The 21,407-nt window shown below is 36.5% G+C and overlaps 1 protein-coding gene across 2 annotated transcripts in view; it reads right to left on the reverse strand.

Annotated features, from left to right (window-relative positions):
• Positions 1 to 21,407, reverse strand: part of COL12A1 (collagen type XII alpha 1 chain) — a 115,858-nt gene that overhangs the window by 65,256 nt on the left and 29,195 nt on the right. For both annotated transcript variants that reach the window (XM_030315852.1, XM_030315853.1), the window contains exons 14-23: positions 14,241 to 14,513; positions 7,832 to 8,098; positions 7,199 to 7,391; positions 6,201 to 6,322; positions 4,315 to 4,464; positions 4,112 to 4,231; positions 3,848 to 4,012; positions 3,143 to 3,289; positions 1,456 to 1,595; positions 778 to 907 (exon numbers count right to left, since the gene is read on the reverse strand). In XM_030315852.1, the coding sequence (XP_030171712.1) occupies positions 778 to 907; positions 1,456 to 1,595; positions 3,143 to 3,289; positions 3,848 to 4,012; positions 4,112 to 4,231; positions 4,315 to 4,464; positions 6,201 to 6,322; positions 7,199 to 7,391; positions 7,832 to 8,098; positions 14,241 to 14,513 (1,707 nt within the window). The remainder of the gene's footprint in view (positions 1 to 777; positions 908 to 1,455; positions 1,596 to 3,142; positions 3,290 to 3,847; positions 4,013 to 4,111; positions 4,232 to 4,314; positions 4,465 to 6,200; positions 6,323 to 7,198; positions 7,392 to 7,831; positions 8,099 to 14,240; positions 14,514 to 21,407) is intronic.

The following is a 21,407-nucleotide window of genomic DNA, read 5'->3' on the forward strand; positions in this document are numbered from 1 at the left end:
AAAGAGGATCAAGTGTAGAGTGATGGATGGTAATAGACTTTTGAGGGTGATCACTTTGTAGTGTATACAGATGTCAGCTTACAATGTTGTACACCTAAACCTTATACAATAAAGAGAGGGGGAAGAGATAAAGACTTAAGGAACTGAACAGTAAGTAGAGTCAATTCTTGTCTTAGAGAGAGTGATGCCCACTCCTTCATCTTATTACTGGCCTCCCTTCCCCTGGAGTCCAGCCAAGAAGGTGGGAAAAGGAAAGAGTTCTTTCATATGGCCTCAGAAACCTTACCAGGAATAGGAGCAAGGAACAACTCTGCCAGAAGCTCTACTCAAAGTCAAAGCCATTAGAACTTCTCTAATAAAGGCCAGGATGAAAAGGCCAGGAAAAAGGGGTTGATGTCATTGACAGCAGGAAGATCTGGCTACATGCAAAACTGAAATAGGTCATCTCTGCACAGCTCCTCTTCCTAATCTTTGTCCCACTCCCCACATGACACCTTTCTTAAGTGAATAACTATATGAAAGGTAAGTGAACCCTCTCCGTTATCTATGGCCACGACTACCCATTCTACCAGTGGAGTCCCATGATTGCAAGAACAGCCAGTAAGCACAGATGAGTATTTATTGAGCACCAGTACAAAGAACACACTTAGTAAATATTTGTTGAATGGATATTGAACAATGGAATGATATGTAAGGCTGCCAAAAATCCCACATAGACTGCCACCTATTCATCTTAAAAAACAAAATAATGAGAAGATTTTTTTTAATCTGACTTACAAGTTTTTTCTGTGCCCTTCAGAGGCTCACTATATTCATCTTCTACCACAGAATACACATTAACAACATACTCCGTTTCAGGCTTCAGATCTTTCAGTACTGTGCTACTTTCCAGTCGGCTCACATAAAACTAGGGGAAAAAATTTAAAAAATAATAGCAACTTATGCTGTAATCACTTCCTTCTTTTCTACGACCATTACAAAGTAAGTTAACTGCAATGAGCTTAGAAATTATATTTCGATGAAACCATTGTCTTTTGCTTTTGGAAATTACCAGATTACAATGAGATCTTAGACAATTCATATCATTTATTCTCCCAGCTGTTGTTTCCTTATTTATTTGTAAAATGAGTGGGTAAAACTAGATCATCTTTAGTGTTTCCTTCCACCTCAAGGATTCTACTATAAACTCACAAATAAATCAAGCATCCTTTGATTAAAAATCATATTGATATTCTGCAATTCTTAGAAACCATGAGAATTTAAGCAAAGCTCTTTTCCTTTAATTAAGCCCAAATGGAAGTGTTTGCCTAGCAAGGAATAGAAAGCACCACTGTTGATTCAGTTCTGCCGCTCTCTACATCTTTCTTGCTCCACACCCAACATTTTTTGAACCTTAATGTGAAGGACTCAATCTCAATATCAGGAAGGAGTGGGCTGTAGATGTTGTCTACTCACTTCTTGACGTTTCCCTCCAGAAACGGGATAGTATTCCACCTTATACCTGTCCACGCTGTCAGCAGGAGGTGTCCAGCTCACTCTAAGAGAACGATGGGTTCGCTCAGAAATAACTAGGTTAGAAGGTGCTTCCAGGTCACCTACACATGGAAGTAAAATGCATACGCTTTTATCATTTTTATAGCAAGGTGATGAAATCTGAAATTAGATCGAAACAGTATTACTCCCGGTATTTCAAATTTGTACACACATCCTGATATAAAGTAAATCAGTCTAGAGTCTCATTGCCCGTAAGACCTCCCTGGGTGGGCAAAGGACTTTTCAGTCCCTGAAGATTCAAGCCTGGGTTCATCTTTCATTAAAACCTGATCCCACTCTTTCTTGTGGCGCTACCTGTTTACCAATCACCTAGACTCTAAAACCTCTGAATCGTCCTTGAATACTTCCTCCTTTCCCTAACCTTATACATATAACTGACGAATAAGGATTTGGGTCCTGACAATTCCACTGTCTCTATCATTGTTGGACCACCCACATTCACCACCCTCATTATCATTTGATTATTTATATTCATGTCTTAATCTCCTTAACAATAAGTTATACTCTGTGTGGACAGAATTGGTTTCTCATTTATGTTTAGTTCTCCTATAGGACCTAGTTCAGTGGCAAGAGAAGCTACCCACTTTTTTTCTCAAGAGAGAAGAAAAACAACCAAGTCTTTTAAAATTTGGGAATATCCTACTGCCTGTGATTGTGCTCTCTCTGGTTAAGGAAAGTGAAATGACCAATGAACAACAGAATGACTACAGACCAATATCTAGACGTAACATCAATGAAAATAGAAATACTAAGTTCACAGTGATCATTAGAAAGATGTCCCAAATAATAATTTAAGGAGAATTAATTCAATGACTTCATTAGCATAGCAATCATTCTCCTATAAACTCTTTCAACTTTCTTTGTAAAGCTGGGGAAAGCATTTCCATTCTTAGTACTCTAACCTTTATTATAGTTGGGTCATAATCAAGCCTACAAAATTATCAAGCAATTTTACAGTCTGGGAAACTAGAATGAATGCAACTATTACACAGCTGATAAAAAATGAATAAAGGAAAACTGATAAAAGATGTTTTCATCCCCACTCAAAGTTCTCTCCAACTAAATAAAACTACAACTCCCTCAGCTAACCCAGAGCCAGAAGCCTAAAAATTCTGGCTTCCTGGCTGGTCTATTTCTCCAGGGAAAAGGTCAGTCTGTTGTTCAAAATCCAAAAGGAAAATCTGCAAATGTTTGGAGAGAGAAACTCAAGGAAAAAAGTCAAATACATGTATTCTCAATACCCAAAGCATATGAACCATTTCTACCATATTAGTTGCTTATCTTCAAATAAGCTAGAAGTCATTTCTAATTCGTTGCCATCAGAAACAAATCCGAGAAAAAAATCACAGACTAAACTAATGATTCTCAACTGAGGGCATTATTCTTCCCATCAGATATTTGGCAACATTCAAAGATATTTTTAGTTGTCACAACTCAGGGAATGCTACTGACATCCAGTAGGCAGAGCCAAGGGACGCTGCTAAACATTTCACAATACACAAAAGAGTCCCCTTTCCCCATCCAAAAAATAATTATCTCTCCCAAATATCAACAGTGCTGAGGGCGAGAAGCCCTAGGCTAATCTTACCTGGACCTTTGACACTGTTACACAAGTTAATGGTGAGGTCATCTACAATCCTAGAGAGTGACTCAAAATCAGCCACGTTGTATGCATGAATATCATCAGGATCTGTCGCAATCATCTTTAACTCATCTTCATCAGCATTTTTAATACCTTGCAAAAAAAAAAAGGATACATCAAATTAAAAGCATTTGGATTTTCAATGTTAACTAGAACATACATATGATTTTCCTCAATAATAAAATGACTATCTCTGTCACAAAATAGAAACAAATAAAAAAATAATGTGAACTAAAGGCTGTTCTGAATTGGCTTCTTCTAAATGCTTCTAGCACCAATTTCCCACCAAAAAGTGTCTCTTGAGTGTTTTCTCTGGAAAATAAAATAATGGATATCAAAAATAAACATGGTGCCACAGAAAACCAAACAGGGATTTTCCTGCATCCTACTAATAGTACATTTGTCCTCCTGACCCATTACTTTCTTCCAAGAAGCCATGTAGTTGCATCCCATTACAAGGGGAAAAGAAGAAAATGAGTTGACTTCTTGGCATATCTTTTTGATAAATTATGTGATAGGGAAAATATGTTTAATAAATTATGTGATAGGGAAAATATGTTTATGTGTTTATGCTTCAAAAATATTTTAACTACAAAAATATCCTCAGCTTTTGTAACCCCAGGGGCACTGCTAAGCCTTTCGAGTGCTTACCAATAGCAAACAACTCCACGCCTTCATCCTTGAGTTTCTTTGAAGGTGCCTCAACATCATCTTGTGATTTTCCGTCAGTGATGAGAACACCAATTTTTCGAGCTCGAGGCCTCATGCCAGCTTGGGTCTTGAAGCTCTGTTGACGAATGAAATTCAAAGCCATGCCTAGTGGGATTTTTAAAAGAGAATCAGTCGCATCATTACTCAGCCACAAGTTCTGACCAAAAGCAAGACCTAAAAGTGCACCAGGCTGTCCTTACTCACCTGTGAGAGTATTGCCTCCTTTGTATGGTAAGTTTGCCACTGCTTGCAACAAGCTCTTCTTGTCTCTGTGAGCATTTAACTGCCACTCTGTTCTGGGATCCCCACTGTACTGAGCAAGGGCTAAAATAACACCACTGGCATTAGCATATATAAAAAAAGAAAGACAAAAATGTTTAAAGGTCTTCAATATTGCCAGACCTTACCAATTTGTACTCTTTTGGGACCAATTTCAAAGACTTCCACAATGCGAGAAATGAAACTCCTCACGGTTCTAAAATTTGCCCGGCCAATGCTCCATGATCCATCCACCAGCAACACAATGTCTGCTTCCGCTCTGGTGAGACACTCCATTCCTGACATGGCAATCATGAGACAGGACAGAGTAAGGAGCAAATTCTTAGTAGAATGACTTCCTAGCCATGCCTCTGCCATCCCTGGATGCTCAGTGTTGCCTAGCTGCTTCAGTTCTGTAGCTTAGCTTGGTGATTTGGAGGTCAGGACTCCAAAAATATGTCAATATGATTCATTAACCTCAAATAACATTCATAAGGATCACCAATTCCTCCAATGATATTTCAATGGCAAATCTTTCCTTCATCTTTGACTCTTTCCTGGCTACAGTCATAGATGCTGGAGACTTAAGTTAAACCATCATTGTATTTGAAAGGGCTTACAAACCCAAGAGCTGAAATAATTGAATGAGAATGTATAGCCATCTGGCGACAAGGCATTAATAATTTTAATAAAATTTTAATGTGATCTAAAAATTAGATGCAGCATTTTTTGGTAATATGTAATGGTCATTGGCAGACAAATACGAAATGAACTGATAAAATGTGTGAGCTAAAAAAGGTTTTAGTGAGCTTAAAACATCTTCTAAAATAATTAAGCTTTGGGTAATTATTACATATATTATGAAGGATTAGACACATGAATCTTTATTAGACCTTTTGGAAGTAAAGATACCTTGTTCTAAAACCTGATAGCTACTATATTATTGAGTTGCTAGCTGTTTAACTTTATCATGTACTATGTAAAACAATCAGGTAAATACAGATGGTGAAGTCTGCACATTTAAAAAATCAAGAAAGAAGGAAGACAATTTAGAAAAGTATGCAAACAAATATACAAATTGAGAGCTTTAGAGACAACAAGCACAAACACTGATACAAAGCTAGGGTGCTTTGGAAAGAGAAAAATCCCAATATCCTCAGTGCACAAGCTACAAAATAAAAATATAAGTCAGTTAATATCATCATAACAGAAACAACAGAACATTCATACAAAACAGGATTTGACACTTTGACTTATTTTGTCCACATCCACATTTTTTTAAATCCCCTCTTTTCTGGAAGCTTACATTACCAGCTATGACTTTTCCAACTTCTTGCCGTGGTAGCATCCGAGAAAATTAAATGATGCTCATCACACTACAACGGCATCCTTTGCATATAGTACCTCCCATCAGGACTGAAGACTCCCAAATACCACTCCAAACACCTAAGCCTTTGCAAGCCTGCCCCTACTCTGCCCAGGTCTACTCCTTTTTATCAAATGATGGAAAACATTTAGAGGTAAATTCTATCCACTACTTCCACCTCTAAGGACGTTCAAAGCTAGCTTCATGCACATCAAAGCAATAACTGTGGCAGGAGCAGAAAAATCCAGAGAGCTTATGCTTCCATGTTGCTTACCAAGCCATGGCTGTCCACCTATTTATGTAACCGAACTCTGCTTGCTCAGCCCAAATAAATCATTTCTGCAACTACTTTAACAAAATAACATTGCATTTTAGTTATTAAAAAGAGAGAAAGTGTATGTAACCTACCCATTGCAAAACCTCAGCTTTAAATAATACAGTACTATGTAACCAATGCAAATGCTGACAAGATAGGCCTTAAAAAATACTGTCAAAGGTATGTTTAGCTAGCTGTTTGAAGATATGTTTTTAAGTGTGCAAATTATTTAAGCATATTGTAGTATAAAGTGTTTATATTTGCTTTTCACTGTGTGACTAACCTAACAGTTCACATTTGAAATAGCATCATAATATTAAGTTTTCCTGGGGAAATGTAACTCAGTTTCTTACCAGAGGATAAAATTGGCATGACAGTTGTATCAGAAAGGGTTGTCATTTCTTGTCCAACAAGGGGTGAACTCTCTCCTCCATCGAACATTCCAAAAACATTTACTTTATACGTGGTACCTGCCCTGAAATGTTAAAATATATAGTTCGTATGTAGAACTGGCTCAAGGGGTAGCACATTTTGCTTTGTTAAACACGTTCATCTTGATTTTACAAACGTTCACTTACAGCATGTTAAAAGGTACTGCTTCTAAGCAATGGGCTTTAAGAAAATAATTTAAATGCTGTATATTGCAAGGTAACATAAAGTACCTAGCACAATGCCTGGCACATAGCAACCTCAATAAATTTCATCCTCTCTAATCTGCTAAAAGTAAACAATGAGTATTTATATAGATTTCAATACCGTTGAATGAATGATTGAGACAAACAAACTTTCCAAAAGGCAATGCACAGTAGTCCATTCTTCCTACTGTGATGAATGTAGGGTGCTGTTCAAACTCAGACTTCCTTGTTTTCCACTGCACAGCCTGAAGCGAGACCTTTAATCAGCCCACCCTTTCCCGTTCCTGCCAGCTGGCACCAAGCACAAAGTCCTGCTTCTCTCTCCCATGGCCCACCCTGGAAGAGGATTCATATTCAGCATCTCAGTGTGAGTCACCTGGGCCTTTCCAGAAGGCACAAGAACCCCCACATTTCAACAGGCCTGGCTAGGGACAAGCTGCTTTTGGTGACATCGTGAAATATGAAAGTTAATTTTTAAAAACGCAGGATGTTATTGAAAAGATGCCATTCCGAACCATTAAAATGTCACAAAAAACTCAGCTTGGCCTCTGAATCCTAACCTCATCTTCCGTAAGAACAAGACTAAGAAAGCAACTTCAGCTGATTTTAAGCACTCTGCTGGCAATCAGACACATAAGTGATTATCTGTGTAAGTCCTACTAATTTACATAAACTATTCGATCTTTTAACCATAACTGAATATAGTTCATTCCTACCTAAGTTCCTCCAAAACAACTGTATTGTCATATGGTCCAACCACTAACTCCCCCAGTCTTCTGTCATCCCCCGTAGGGTGGAAAGTGACTTTATAACCCTTTACTTCCCCAGGGGCAGGCTCCCAAGTCACTCGGAAGCTTGACATGGTTGGGTCAGATGTTTTGAGGTTTCTGGGTGATTTAAACCGAGAAGCTGTAAAGATAAAAATGTTTTAAAATATTATCCATAAGACTAGGTTTGGGGTTTTTTATTACCCCCTGCAATAAGAAATCAGATTAGCGATATCTAAGTGATGTACATGGGAATCATCGCAAACACAACACTTCAAATTGTATATTTATAAAATGTGGTAGCACCAGACATAACATCCAATAAAAATCCTGATAACGAAGTGCTACCCAAATGGATATATAAATAATTCTCACCATTCATAAGATCATATTAGCATTAGAACATTAATATGAAGAATCATTTTACCAGGATTAGTATGCTAATCAGGATCCCATCTGATTATTATAATCTAATTTACTATGGAATTAATTTTAGGCACTAACAAATAAAGTAGATGTATTAAAGTCTTCCTTTAATATATTATACTCTTGCCCCCCCTCCAAAAAAAAATTATTTTATACCTGTCGTTCCTGATCCTTGCCTAAGCTTTCCTTCTCCAGTCTTGTATATTGGGAGAACTGTAATGTCATATGTGGTCTGGGGCTGAAGTCGTTTTAACACTGTTGAGGTGACTGTGGGTGGCACTTTAGCAACCATTTGTCTCCCTCCCCCACGGGGGCGATACACAACACGGTAGTTGATGACTTTCCCAGGTGCTGCTTTCCAGGTAACTCTCATTGTGTTTTCTGTTTCTTCATCCACTTTCAAGGTTTTTGAATCTGGGGATACTGTGGGATAAAAGGAGATTACGATGTATACCGTGTTGAAAGAAAATATACATGTCTTCTTTCCCATTTATGTGAAAAGAAACTGTGGTTTCTTAAATATGTACAGTACTCTTTTGCTTAGCAATGTGATCTCTCATAAATTCATGATGGCGTGTGAGCCTAATCTCAGTGAGATCACGGTAAGATGTTTTCTCTTTATCTAGCTAATAACTGAAAAATGGAAATTCATATTGCACGGATTTCCTTTTGCATTCTAGAGACTTTAGTAAAGAAAACATCCATTTCCGGAGATAAGCTTTAGAATTTTTATTATATTTCCATCCGTAAAGAATTCCAGTAGCAATCATGCTGTGGAGAATACTAAAAATCATAAATGCAGGGTCAGAAATATTATTTGGGTCTTTTCAGTAAAAAGTATGGTCCATAAATGATTAGCCAGAGTTGACTATAGTTAACCCCATTTTTGTGACTGCCACTGACATGAACACAAAAAGAATAGGAAACTCTAACACATAAAAATATCTCCAGGTTCTAAAAACAAACTGGTATACACTGAGTGTTTTAGGGAACACTATGTAAAAAGTGTTTGATAAATATATAATCAATGTTTTTTATTAAATTATCTTTTACTAATATTTCACAATTATTAATAACTATATCAGTATCAGAAACAGATCACTAAACATCCACAAAAAGCCAACACACATCCCTTTTCTTTTACAAAGTTAAAGCATATAAGCAAGATCATTTCACTCAGTTCAATAATCTTAGCATTCAAAGATCATAAGCAACTTCTACACGAAGACACTAAACTGAAGGAAACAGTGCAAAGAATCTTTCTTGATCCTAAGAGAAATTTTCATGTAAAGAATCTTTCTTGATCCTATGAGAAATTTTTGTGTTCAAACAGGCAAGGGCCACTTGTAACAACTAAAAAATCTAAATAAACTAAATATGTATATTGAACAAAATTTTTCAAACACTGGATATCAGGCAAGGTAGGACAGTGATCCCTGAGAGATAAAAACAAACAGGAGTGAGCTTTATGATTATCCTGGCTTATTGCTTAGACAGAATTTCCAGCCCCAGCTCAGGAAGAGGGAAAGCAGATGGAGCCTGATGATCTCACTTAGATCTCACTTAGAGGAGATGGTTTTGTGCGTTAGGGGAGGCCAAGGCATCTAGAATTGCAGAGCAGAGTACTGAAGAGGAGATGGTGTAACAGAGGGAAAAGCTCCAGAAATCTGCAAGCGGTCCTCCTGGAATCTTCAGCCCAGTGCTAATCAGTGCATATGTATGAGGAAACCACCCAAAGCTAGGGAAAGAACTACTCAAAAGCAGCAGAAGGAACAATTATTTCCTAGAGTTCATGCAGTTCCCCAGTGATGCCCCATTAATGGGGCAAAATTATCCCTAAACTAAGGGATTCTCTGGTCTGGTTGTAACAGAACTTAAATGGAAGCTTGAGAAAGATTAAACTACTCCAAATAACTTAACTGAATCCCAGAGCAAAGCTTAAAGATATTTATAAGAATGTAAAAATATCTGGCACCCAACAAAGTAAAATTCACAAAGTCTGGCATCTCATAAAAATTACCAGACATGCAAAGAAGGAAAAAATATGACTTATGTTATAGACTGAGTGACTGTGTCTCCTTAAAATTCATTTGTTAAAGCCTTCACCTCTAATGTGATGGTATTTGGAGTTGGGACCTTGGAGAGGTAATCAGGATTAAATAAAGTAGTAAGATTAGGGTCCTAATCTGATGGGACTGAAATCCTTATAAGAGGAAGAGGAGACATCAGAGCATGATCTCTCTCTCTCTCTCTCTCTCTCTCCCCCCACCTCCATGCGGAGACTGGGGAAAGGCCACGTGAGGACATAGTGAGAAGATGGCCATCTGTGAGTCATGAACTGACTTCTCAATAGAAATCAAATCGTGCCAGAATTTTGATCTTGGACTTCTAGCCTCTAGAAGTATGAGAAAATAAATTTCTGTTGTTTAAGCCACCATTTAATGGTATTTTGTTGTGGCAGTTAGAGCTAAGACAACCCATAAGAAGAAGAAAAATCAACCAATAGAAACAGCATCAGAAATGACATATATGACATAATTATTCAAAAGGGACAGTAAAACAGCTATTACAACTATATCCCACATGTTAATAATGTGAGAAAAAGTATTAGGCATGTTAAGTAAAGATATAGAACATATAAAAGAGACTCAAACCAAACTTCGAGATGAAAACTACAATGTCTAAGATTAAACATTTGGATATTGTGGAAAGAAAATTAGTGAACCTGTTGACATGGTAATAGAAACTATCTGAAATCAAACACAAGGGGAAAAAAGATTGAAAGGCTGAACAGCACAATACTAAGATGTGTGATAACCTCAAACAAATTAATACATGTATAATTGGAGTACCTAAAGAGAATGGGGTGTAATAAAGTATTTTTAAAAAATAATGGTCTAAATATTTTCAAATTTTGTAAAAGTATAAACTCGCAGATCCAAGAAACTCAATAAGCCCCAAGCACAAGTATGAAAAAAACTTCAAGGCCCATCAGAAACAAATTGCTTCAAATCGGTGATAAAAAGAAAATTTTTAAAGCAGCTATGTAAGCAAAAGATACATTACATAGAAAGGACAAATAATGACAAAATAGCTAAAGAAATTCAATATATGGTGGGGCGCCTGGTGGGTGGGTCAGTCGTTGAGTGTCCGACTTCAGCTCAGGCCATGATCTCGGGATTCGTGGGTTCAAGCTCTGCATCGGGCTTTGTGCTGACAGCTCAGAGCCTGCAGCCTGCTTTGGTTTCTGTTGTCTCTCTCTTTGGATTCTCTCTCTCTCTCTCTCTCTCTCTCTGTGCCCCTCCCCCGCTCACACTCTGTCTCTCTGTTTCTCTCTCAAAAGTAAATAAACATTAAAAAAAAAGAAATTCAATATATGGTTATGGATTGTTTCTGGGAGATGCAAAAGTATACATTAAACTTAGAGTAAACTGGTTGCAATTTTTTATTTTAGGGTTTAAAGACACTAGGAATTCTCAGCGAAGCCCATTACTTTCTATAAATACTAACATTTATTCAGATTAATCCTCAATTCTCTATTACTATTCTCTAGGTAAGTAAACTATTATTTATATATACATATGATATTTATATTTATTATATTTTTTTCAAAGGAAAAAATGTAAAGTCCTTACAAAAACTTTTGGAAATAGTATAGGAAAGAGCACTATATAGAATAACAATCTATTTGGATTAGTATCATTTCCAATTGTCACAAATATTGAGTAAGTTGATGTGTGTCTAACACTTTTCTAGAAAAGATTGTGCTAATGTTTCTGACCTCTTGTTTCTATGCCTAAATTTTTATTCAGTGGAACAAAGTGTATCTCTCTTGCACAAAATTTCTAGACCAACTTCTCACAACTCAGAATTGAGAAAAATTAACAGTTAATTCTTACAAGTGTTGGTCTTGTAAGACACCTATATCCCCCAAAATATGAGATCCCAAACCTCAAAACAGTCCCAAATTTAAATGTTAGTAACAGTCAAATTTTTTAAATCATACTTTGAAATGCTTCAAGGAACGCAATTATATTCCTGCCTTTTAATTAATTCTTTAAAATAAAAGAATCGAGGTGAAATAAGGTACAACATATCTTACCCTAGTCTTCATGGAAAACTTTGAAGTTTAGGGCAAAAAAAAAAAAAAAAAAAAAGCCTCGCTGGCTTCCCATGAGCAAGAAGCAAAAATTTTCACTTCATTGATAGGTATGCCACGTGCTATAAAAGGGTGCAACATTCACATCTGTAAGTGCTTTTCATGTTTTAGAAGCTCTCACAAGATGCTTTCCAACACCCACTGTACTTCTGCTAACCCAGCTGCCATAAACTCGAGCGCCAATAGAAAGGTTCCCATCTGCTGGCTTTCTAGCCACAATCCATGGTTTTCATTGTGTCAGCAGTTTGCACACCATGTTGCCGAGTTTCAGGTGAAAGCACTCCCGAAAATATTTCCACAATGTCCCCTTGGAAGTTTATGAGAAACTCTGAGAGCATGACCTAGTGACTCTGCCCATTTATCCATACTTTAGGATTCATCCACCACCCAAGTACCACATCTGACTCCGATTTCTCAAGTACTTTCTAAACTGCTTTACTTTCCACAGAGAGGGCAAAATAAAATACAACAACAAAACAGAAGTAGAACAAAGAAAGTTTCTTGTCTTCTCTATCATTTGCTTAGATGTTTGAGCAGTTTGTGTACAAATGAAACTCTGAAAACTGTACGTTTCATTCCTGCCTACTCTGCTCCTAGTTCAAAAGAGGCCTTTCTGTTCACTTACCTTTAACTCAATCAATTAGTCAAAAAAATATTGAAAATTTCTTAGAGGCTCAGCTTCTTAGAGATGAAGGTTTATTTAGGGTTTCTGTTAACATATTTGCTTTTGGCTAAAACATATCCCCTGTGGAGATTTTCAGTCCCAAATAAATATTTGAAGACTTAGTCTTTTTGGAAGAAGACACAAATGAGAAGATTTTTGAAAAAGCTCCCCTCTAAATACAGATACTTTTGTAACTGCTCAATCACATGAATTGTATCTTCACTCCTACAAATAAAGTTGGCTATATGTGTAATATCTGGCCTGGTTTATGAAATGATTTCTCTTTACAACAAATAAAGTTCTGCCAGATGAACTTCTGCCAAATTTTTAAACTACATCAGCCAATATATTCAGACACAAGAGTTCATTTACTACCATGGAAACCAATCATGTGAATATCTGAGCAATGTGCCTTTTCACATATTTAAATTTCCAATAGGGAGTTTGTTTTAAATCTGGTTAATTTTGCACAAATTTGAACTTGGACACATTCTTCTGAGTTTTCCAGTGATTAAAAAAAGAGAGAGATGAGTTCTTCAGACAACTCTGACCAAAAGACTTCAAGACAACTTAAAATCAGGATATAGGACTTATCTAAAATTGCTCATGACACTTCCCTCTCTTCTCTTTTACCCAAAAAAATTCCCCACTTCTTCCACTTCTTTCTAATGAAAGGAAATTCAAGAAGGTCCCATTCTTTTCCCTTTTCCTCAAATCTTCCCAAAACAAAAGGAATAAAATCTTCTCCTACAAATTCTTAGAAATGCCTATACTTGGTGGTGCCTGGGTGGCTCAGCTGGTTAAGTGTCCAACTCCTGATTTCGGTTCAGGCCATGATCTCATGGTTCCTGGGATCAAGCACCACATCAGGCTCTGTGCTGACAGCAGCAAGCCCGCTTGAGATTCTTTCTCTCCCTCTCTCTCGGTCCCTCCCAGGCTCGTGCTTGCACTTGCTCTATCTCTCTCTTAAAATAAATAAATAAAGTTAAAAAAAAATTCCTATTGTTAACAAGGTTTTTTAGGAAAGAGAATTATGAAATGCTGGCACATCTTTCACCAACCAGCTGATAATAAATGATGATAGGTCATTCAAAACTATTCACAGGAAGGAATATTAATGATATTAAGGTAAACCTAAGCCATCAAAAAACACTGAGTGGACTTTTGATTTAACCTTACCAAATAAAAAAGGAATAAAATAAAGACTCTAGGAATCTAGCATTAGTCTTGGGTATATAATAATCATAGCTTCAATAGCCACTATCATTTATCAATCAACTCTAAGCGGCTCGGCACTATGCTTAGCACTTTGCACACTGTCATTTCATTTAATCTCAAGTCAACTCTTAGAGGCTTCAATCTACAGATAAGCAAACTGAAACTCAAGGGAAATTAAGTAATTTGCCCAAAGTCACATAGCTATAAACATGCCTGCATTCTCTTTGTCTCCATAGCTCCTGATCTAACTAGCTGACCACTCTATCAGGAAAAAAGACAAAGAGACAAATATAGGTAGTTGGATAGGATTCAATATTTCAAAATTTGATATAATTTTTATACTAAATGAACCAAGCAAACTTGAATTTAAACCACATTCTTTAAAAGATGCTAATTTTTCAGACCCCATTTGTCACATAAAAAGAAAGAAATAAAGGCAAGTGGTTAAACTGTCACTTGAGCTGATAGCTATTAGGTAGCACCAACACAAACACAAACACAAACACCCTCGTGCTGTTACCTACATTCAGTCGTGGCTTCTCCATTCAAAGGTTCTCCTTCACCACTGCTGTAAACTGCAAATACTGAAACTTTGTATTTGGTCTCTGGCTGCAGATTTTCTATCACAGTATGAATTGCATCTCTGGGAAGACTTTTCTCTCCAGTCTCAATATCGTCATAAAGCGATTTCCATGAAACCCTGTAACCTCGCACCATTCCTGGAGCAGATGTCCAATAAGCCCCAATTGATGTGTCGGTGATATCTTTAGTAACTAAATCCTTAGGTGAACCACGTTCTAGAATAGAAATGAAAGGGAAATCATTTTTCTGTTATCTACTAGATACGTAAATATTCCTTCGTCCTAGTGCACATCCTAACTTGCTGAATTCAGACTCAGTTTGTCTAAGGTTGCCCACTCCTTCTTTCTGAGCCACCTGTCCTTTCCTGTCAGTGCAGCAGACTGATGCACTCAAACTTTAGAATCGTATCTGATTCCTACCTATCACCCTGGTCCCTGTACGTCCAGTCAGATAGTAAAGCCCTTGAGGACAAGGATGACATCCATACATGAAGGGGTACGTGCCTAAAAACGTTTTCTCTTCAAAGGGAAAATTGCATCTAAATCCCAAAATTTTACATTTCATTCCGGTTTACAACATAGTCAGCCATCGTTCACGAAGATCTTTACATCTTTAGCATCACCTTTTTCTCTCTGATGTAACTTAAATAAGCTCATTTCAATGGATGACTTATAATAACTTCAACGACTTCATATCACTTGCAAATATTAATTCCAGCAATCGTTTTTTCATGAAAACTCTACTTGTTCATGCTATTTAAAAGTATAAGTGCAACCTTCCAATAGAGCTGAACTCTAATGAAACTAAAAACCGCCAATTCCTCTGGAAAACTTAAAAGCCATCAGTCATCAAAATAAAACACACCACTTGTTCTAGCTGATCGAAAATGTCTGCTACTAAATTTTGGCTCTTTCAATTCAAAAAAAAAAAATACAACCCAAATGGAAAAATATGGAAACCTCAACTTAATAGGAGGCACAGATGTCTTCCAATAAAACCCTCACTTTCCATAATTTAAATGTAAAATAAATATACAGGTCACTTTATATTGGCTACCTTTACTAGGGTTTATGCCACAGCATGACATAAATATAAAACTATCTGTCTCTACAGCATACATTTCATCAGTAATTGTTTTATATTCAAGCAAATGATATATAATGTTGTTACAAGAATTTTGAAGACTATTATTTTACTTGAAGAGTAAAAATGAGTATCTTAAAAAATACTCATGACGAAACAACTACATTTCAGCTCAAAAAGTAAAGGTAAGAATAAATTTAAAAAAAAAAAGAAATCTGGTATAGACAGAAACCTATCATACTGTAGAATTTAGAGGGAAAAATAAATAAAACAGGAGCTGGGCATCTTACCAGAGCCCAAGCACAAATGGAAAATTCTAACTCCATTAAAAATAACTTTAACTGCTGACAGGACATCTCATCTCTGGAGGGAAATTAGTTACATATTTCACTGAAACCCAGAATACTTATTTTCAAGAACACATTGACTTTTTTTCCCCCACAGTGCTTGAGGCTAATACTCATTTGAAGGCCTTCTTGAACTCTATTTCCTACTTAAATGGCCACATATTTTTATATTTTCTCTACTTGGGGGAATATAAACAAACTGTTTCTGATTCGGTTTGGTTGTTGCTTTTTAAGTTTTATTTTGTTTTGATCATTGACACCCCAGCAACTGGTCTCTAGATTTTCAATGTGCAGCACATGTTTCCTTTGCTTGATACACACCTTGTTTTCATATGTGCCTCTGAATTTCATAAACTGCAGCTAGGCATAGCCATTGTAAAATAGTTGTACTTGAAAGTGACTGAACTTAAATGAGCCAAAAGCTGCATTAATGGCACTCCAAAAAAAAAGTATAAGATAAATAGATAGAATAAGGGAATATCTTCCAAATTAATACTGAAGTAACTTACAAATAATAGTTTCAGCATCTTTTCCATTCCAAGGTTGTGTTTCTCAGCCTGTTTTCCTCCCTACTTTGTACAGCACTGAGTTTGTGACACTATTTATTTCCATGACAACAGACACCAATCTCACAAACACAGGCTGATGATTTCTTTGTGAGAAAATAATAGTTAGACAATTATGGCTGAAGCAATCATACATTCACAAAGATATTTCTGGGCTACAAACAAAAGGAGCCTAGTTCACTAGACAAGCATTCCCATAGACTTTAATCAACTGTTTTAACACTCTCAGGACCTGGAAAGTTGGAACAAAATACTAGTAAAATTTCAGTAAATATCTTTGCAAGGTTTATCAATGTCCAGAAAAGAGTCTATAAAAGCACTTTTTGAAATACAAATGAAGCATTAACTAAAAAACATTCTTAAGTTATAATTAATGACATGACAACACTAAATCCAATGAGCACTGAGTAAATTCTCAATTACAGAAAACAATCCTCAAAAAATTATATTATCTGCCAGCGACACCCAAAGGCATTATATACAGGCAGTGGCATTGCAACATTCCTTATTAGTAACAAAGAAAATGAAATCCAAAGAAGGAAGAAAGGCACCTCAATCCAAAAGCCAAGACTGACAAGACAAACTGCTTCAACAGGCTTCAGTCGGTGTGATAAGAATATTCTTAAATATTAAGCTTATGCTCTTGTCAAACACATTGGTAAACTTTTTTTTCTCCCAAAAAAACGGGAGGGTTGAGTATTCTAGCTGCTGCATTACACCCAAGAATTTTGAGAATATGATGTCCTTATGACAAGTAAATTTTATCAGACCTATAACCCTTTAAAAATATTATTTAAATGGAATCTTAGCTTGGACAAATATTGGTTTGCAAAAAAAAAAAAAAAAATGAAGCAATTGAATTGTATCCTGTGATACAATTAGCAGACTCTCAAGTGGCCAAGCTGGTCTTAAGACCTGGTGTGCAACCAGATGAGCAAGCCACCAGCAGGCTATGTCGCCCCCTGGGGCCCTGGGAAAAAATAAATGGACTGGACTTGATAAGATACATAGAATCACCTGGGGTGCCAAAGAGTAGGCCATGCCCAAATCAATTAAATTGAAATATGTGGAGATATGCCTAAGCACTGATACTTCCTAAAAAAATCTTTTAAATCTCTATTATTCTCATTCCCCTACAATTCTTTATTCTTTTCTCATTTCTTTCTTTTTCCTTATGCTCCTCTCTAAGGCCATTATTTGTTAGATGTGCTTGGTCAGTACAGGAAGAAACCCTCACACTTGCTTTCACTCTGAAGACAGGTATGGGATGCCTGGGTGGCTCAATTGGTAAAGTGTTCAACTTTGGCCCAGGTCATGATCTCACAGTCCATGGGTTCAAGCCCTGTGTCAGGCTCTGTGCTGACAGCTCAGAGCCTGGAGCCTGCTTCGGATTCTGTGTCTCCCTATCTGCCCCTCCCCCGCTCACCCTCTGTCTCTTTCTCTCTATCTCATGGCTGACCCTCAGAGAACTGAGAAGTGTGTTGGATCTTCTCATCACATCCTTTCTCCCCCATAACACACGTGTGATGTTCACTGCTCTCTCCTCCCCTTCATCCTGTTTCAAAAGGAAGTGGCTCTCAACCCATGCTTCTTATTCAAGAGTTGATCACATTTTCTTGTGAATGAGGTTCAACTGAAGTGTTACCTAGCTAGGCATTTGCTTTGGTTTAAAATACGAATTGCACATTTTGTCCTTGACCTGAGGAACTTCAGACATCAATAACTACAGAAAGAGCATTTGGCTTGGTTTGGTTAGATTGGGTTTGGGAGTCTCTTTTTAGAAAACCTGGGAAGGAAAAGGAAAGGAAGAGGAATAAGAAAGGAAAGATGTCAGAAGACCAGCGTGTAGCCTTTCTTTCGGCAGGAGAGATTACTGTTTCTTAAAAGGGGAAGCTATAGAAATGGTCCAGTGAACAGGAACCAATGCCAGTAGTCTTTTTGCCCCTTTGTCACTATGCTTCCCAGAACCTGGACCCACTTCCACTTTAGCAAAGGCTTCCTACCTCCTCGAGTCCCTCTTTTCGCTCTGCCTCAAGACTTATAAATGTTTGTTTTATGATGTTTTAGTTTGTTCAGGATTTCACATAAGCAATATTGTTCTCAATAATATTTAATTTCATGGTACCTGTTTTCTGCTGTTCTGGGGTATATGCCTATGCTTTGAATATTACTTTTATTTCTGGTAATAGAATTTCTGGCAATCGTTTCAAACAAGTCCTCTTCTATAATGATGGCATGCCTTTATCTTCATCCTTCTCAATAGTTTTCCCAGCTACCTTATCCTCCCCAGTACAGTAACAGTATATTTATAAGAAATAACATGCTTTTCTGTCATAAATTTAAACACACAAAATTTATCAGTTTTTGAGATTCTGATACTCAATATCTCTTCTCTGATTATCAAACATATTTAGATATACTCAAAAGTCATTTTTCTTATGCCTGCTCACATGCATCTCTGAGCTACCGTTGTGGGAAGTAATTTAGACAGGTGCATTTCTCATGATCTGAACATCCACAAGGGGTTGATTTCTGCTTTTTCCACATATGAAGCCAAAGAACTAATGCCTCATTTAAGTAACTTTCCTACGTTTCCTTAGCCCTTTTCCATTTGCTTTCTGAAAAGCAAATCATCATCCAATTCAAATATAATTATAACGCAAATTAGCCAATGATGATAACTGAAAAATTAATCATAATGAAATGAAACTGTATAAATTGTTCCAGTCAGCTTTCATTGAGTTTCACATACCACTTTCAAAAATAGAAATTAAATTGAAAATGTAATGTAAATCCTCTTCTAAATCAATTTGTCTTTTCCGTTAAAGCTCAGTTCAAAAGTCATCCAACTTTCCACAGCAGAATACAGAAAACCTGCTTCCGCGTTTATGTGGAAACATACTTGATTTACAGCCAATGAATTAGATCCACCACTCCAAAGGACAAAGTTCACTATTGATAAGCTAACAAGTACGTTAAGCAGTATGTAGTTCTTAAAAACCGCTTAACAAGTCACCCTTCAACCTCAAAGCCTGAAGATTTCTTCCATAACTGTTATGTCTCCAACATGATTTAGATATTTCTCTGATGAGCCATTAACGTGCAGGAAAGGAAATATGAATTGCTGCTTGGTAATTGTGCTAAAGTTCCCAGGAAACCTCAGAGTTGTTATACTCAGAACATATAATTTTTCAAATTATGAGATAGCAATAAATCTAGGGAAACATAGAGACCTTATTTAGTCTGTCTTGGAGAGGCCCCACGCTACTCAACATCATGCAGAGGAATCCCTATGATGTGCTAAAAACCTCATTGTAACAAAATGTCAGCTGAGTTAGCTTGGTTTGATGTACAGGAAGTTCTTCTGTCTAGGAAGTTGGCAGGTTGCTATAGCAACTGCAACAAAGGAAATGTTGAAAAGTCATCTTTTCCATAGCCAAAAAACAACACTCAGAAACAAAACGAACCATATTATTCCCAAACTGAAATTTTCATTCATTTGTGGTCAATCTTTGCATTAAAAATGGCCATTATTCATTTCAGGGTTTCTATGAACAGGTTTTCCTTTCTCTAAATACTAACAGTGACAATTAAAAGTTCCATCAGGACCTAAAGTACTTTTACATTACAACAATGCTTTAGTAATTTACATTAAATCTACTTTAACAACAACAATGGGGGGGGGGGGATCATGTAAATCAAACCCAAGAGTTTGTGCTCAGATTCCTCTGAAGTTTGGATCTGAAATAGTAATAAACACTGCCTTTGTGATTCTATTTCATACAGTCCTAGAGCAAACCATGAACTTCCCCAATGCCAATGCTAATAAATCTCTCTTCCAGGGACAGGGGAATTTTCTGATCATTGGCTACATTTCAACAAACTAGGAAATGGATTCAAGTTAGGGATGGTTGTAGACCATACTAAATATTTTTTTTAATATTTTTTGAATTGAATAGAATGCACTTCAGACAATCCATAATATTTCAACCTACAGAATGCTCTTGCCGGCTGGACCATGCCTCTGGATGGAAGAAACATTCCTTCAAGGTCTGCTCTTACCACCTTCTCTCCCAAGAGAAAAACAGATTAGAAAAACAGCGGCCCTCAAAAGCAGTTGCCTGGCTCTGTTTCTGGCTTTCCACTCCCTGCATTTACCATCATATCCTATTCCTGTATATGGTATGTGGATTTGGCTAAGTTAATACAATAAAATGAAATGGAATAACCAGGGGCAAAAATCTACAATTTTAATTTAGTCACAACTATGCTTTCACATATTTGTCAAGTTTACCACACATAATGCAATGGGATAAATATGTTAATAAAATCAGGCTGGCAGCATTTTATATAATCCTTCATGTAGTAAAGAGCTTTGGTATAAATGGGAAAAAAAGTATTATTACAATTCAATTATCAGTTAACTATAGTTAATCATCTCACTTCCCTCCTTCTCAGGAAATTGAAAACAGTAATTTCTAAGATCTATTTTACTACTCATGTATCTCCCTTAGAGGTAATTTCTGATCAAATATGTGTGTTTGCGGGGGGGGGGGGGAGAGGGGGCACATGTATAGAAGTTGGTAGATTTTCTATACTACTTGTACAAAACTATAAAATTATAAACAATTTAGCTATACACTTGGCTTAGAAAAATCACAGCTTAATAGAATATGTTTGCTATTAAATTAAAATGTGTATTTTGTTTTCTAAAGATTGTTAATATATTATTAACAAAAATGCCCTAATTTTTAGCTTTAAGAGATTTGGACTGAGTATGAATATGGTTTGTTTTAAAGTAAGAAAATGCAGAAAAATATCAGAAGGTTAAAAGGTATAAGAAGTAAAACTATTAAATCATTTCCAAGATATTCCTTATGAGAAATTTTCACAAACATCAATAACCTACAATTATTCTGTAAAAAAACAGAAGCTCAAAAGTTTATCCTTAAAAAATCCTATAAACAACCTATGTTGAAAGCCTATGGGAAGCACATGAGAAAGAGAACTTCAAAAGGTCAAAACAAAAAAACAAACTTTTCAGAAATTCTGGACGTTGCTCCAGATAGAAAGATCACATGCTTTACTGATTGGATTATGTCTCTGTAATTAA

This window comes from Lynx canadensis, chromosome B2 (genome assembly GCF_007474595.2).
Source record: "Lynx canadensis isolate LIC74 chromosome B2, mLynCan4.pri.v2, whole genome shotgun sequence".
NCBI classification, from domain to species: domain Eukaryota; kingdom Metazoa; phylum Chordata; class Mammalia; order Carnivora; family Felidae; genus Lynx; species Lynx canadensis.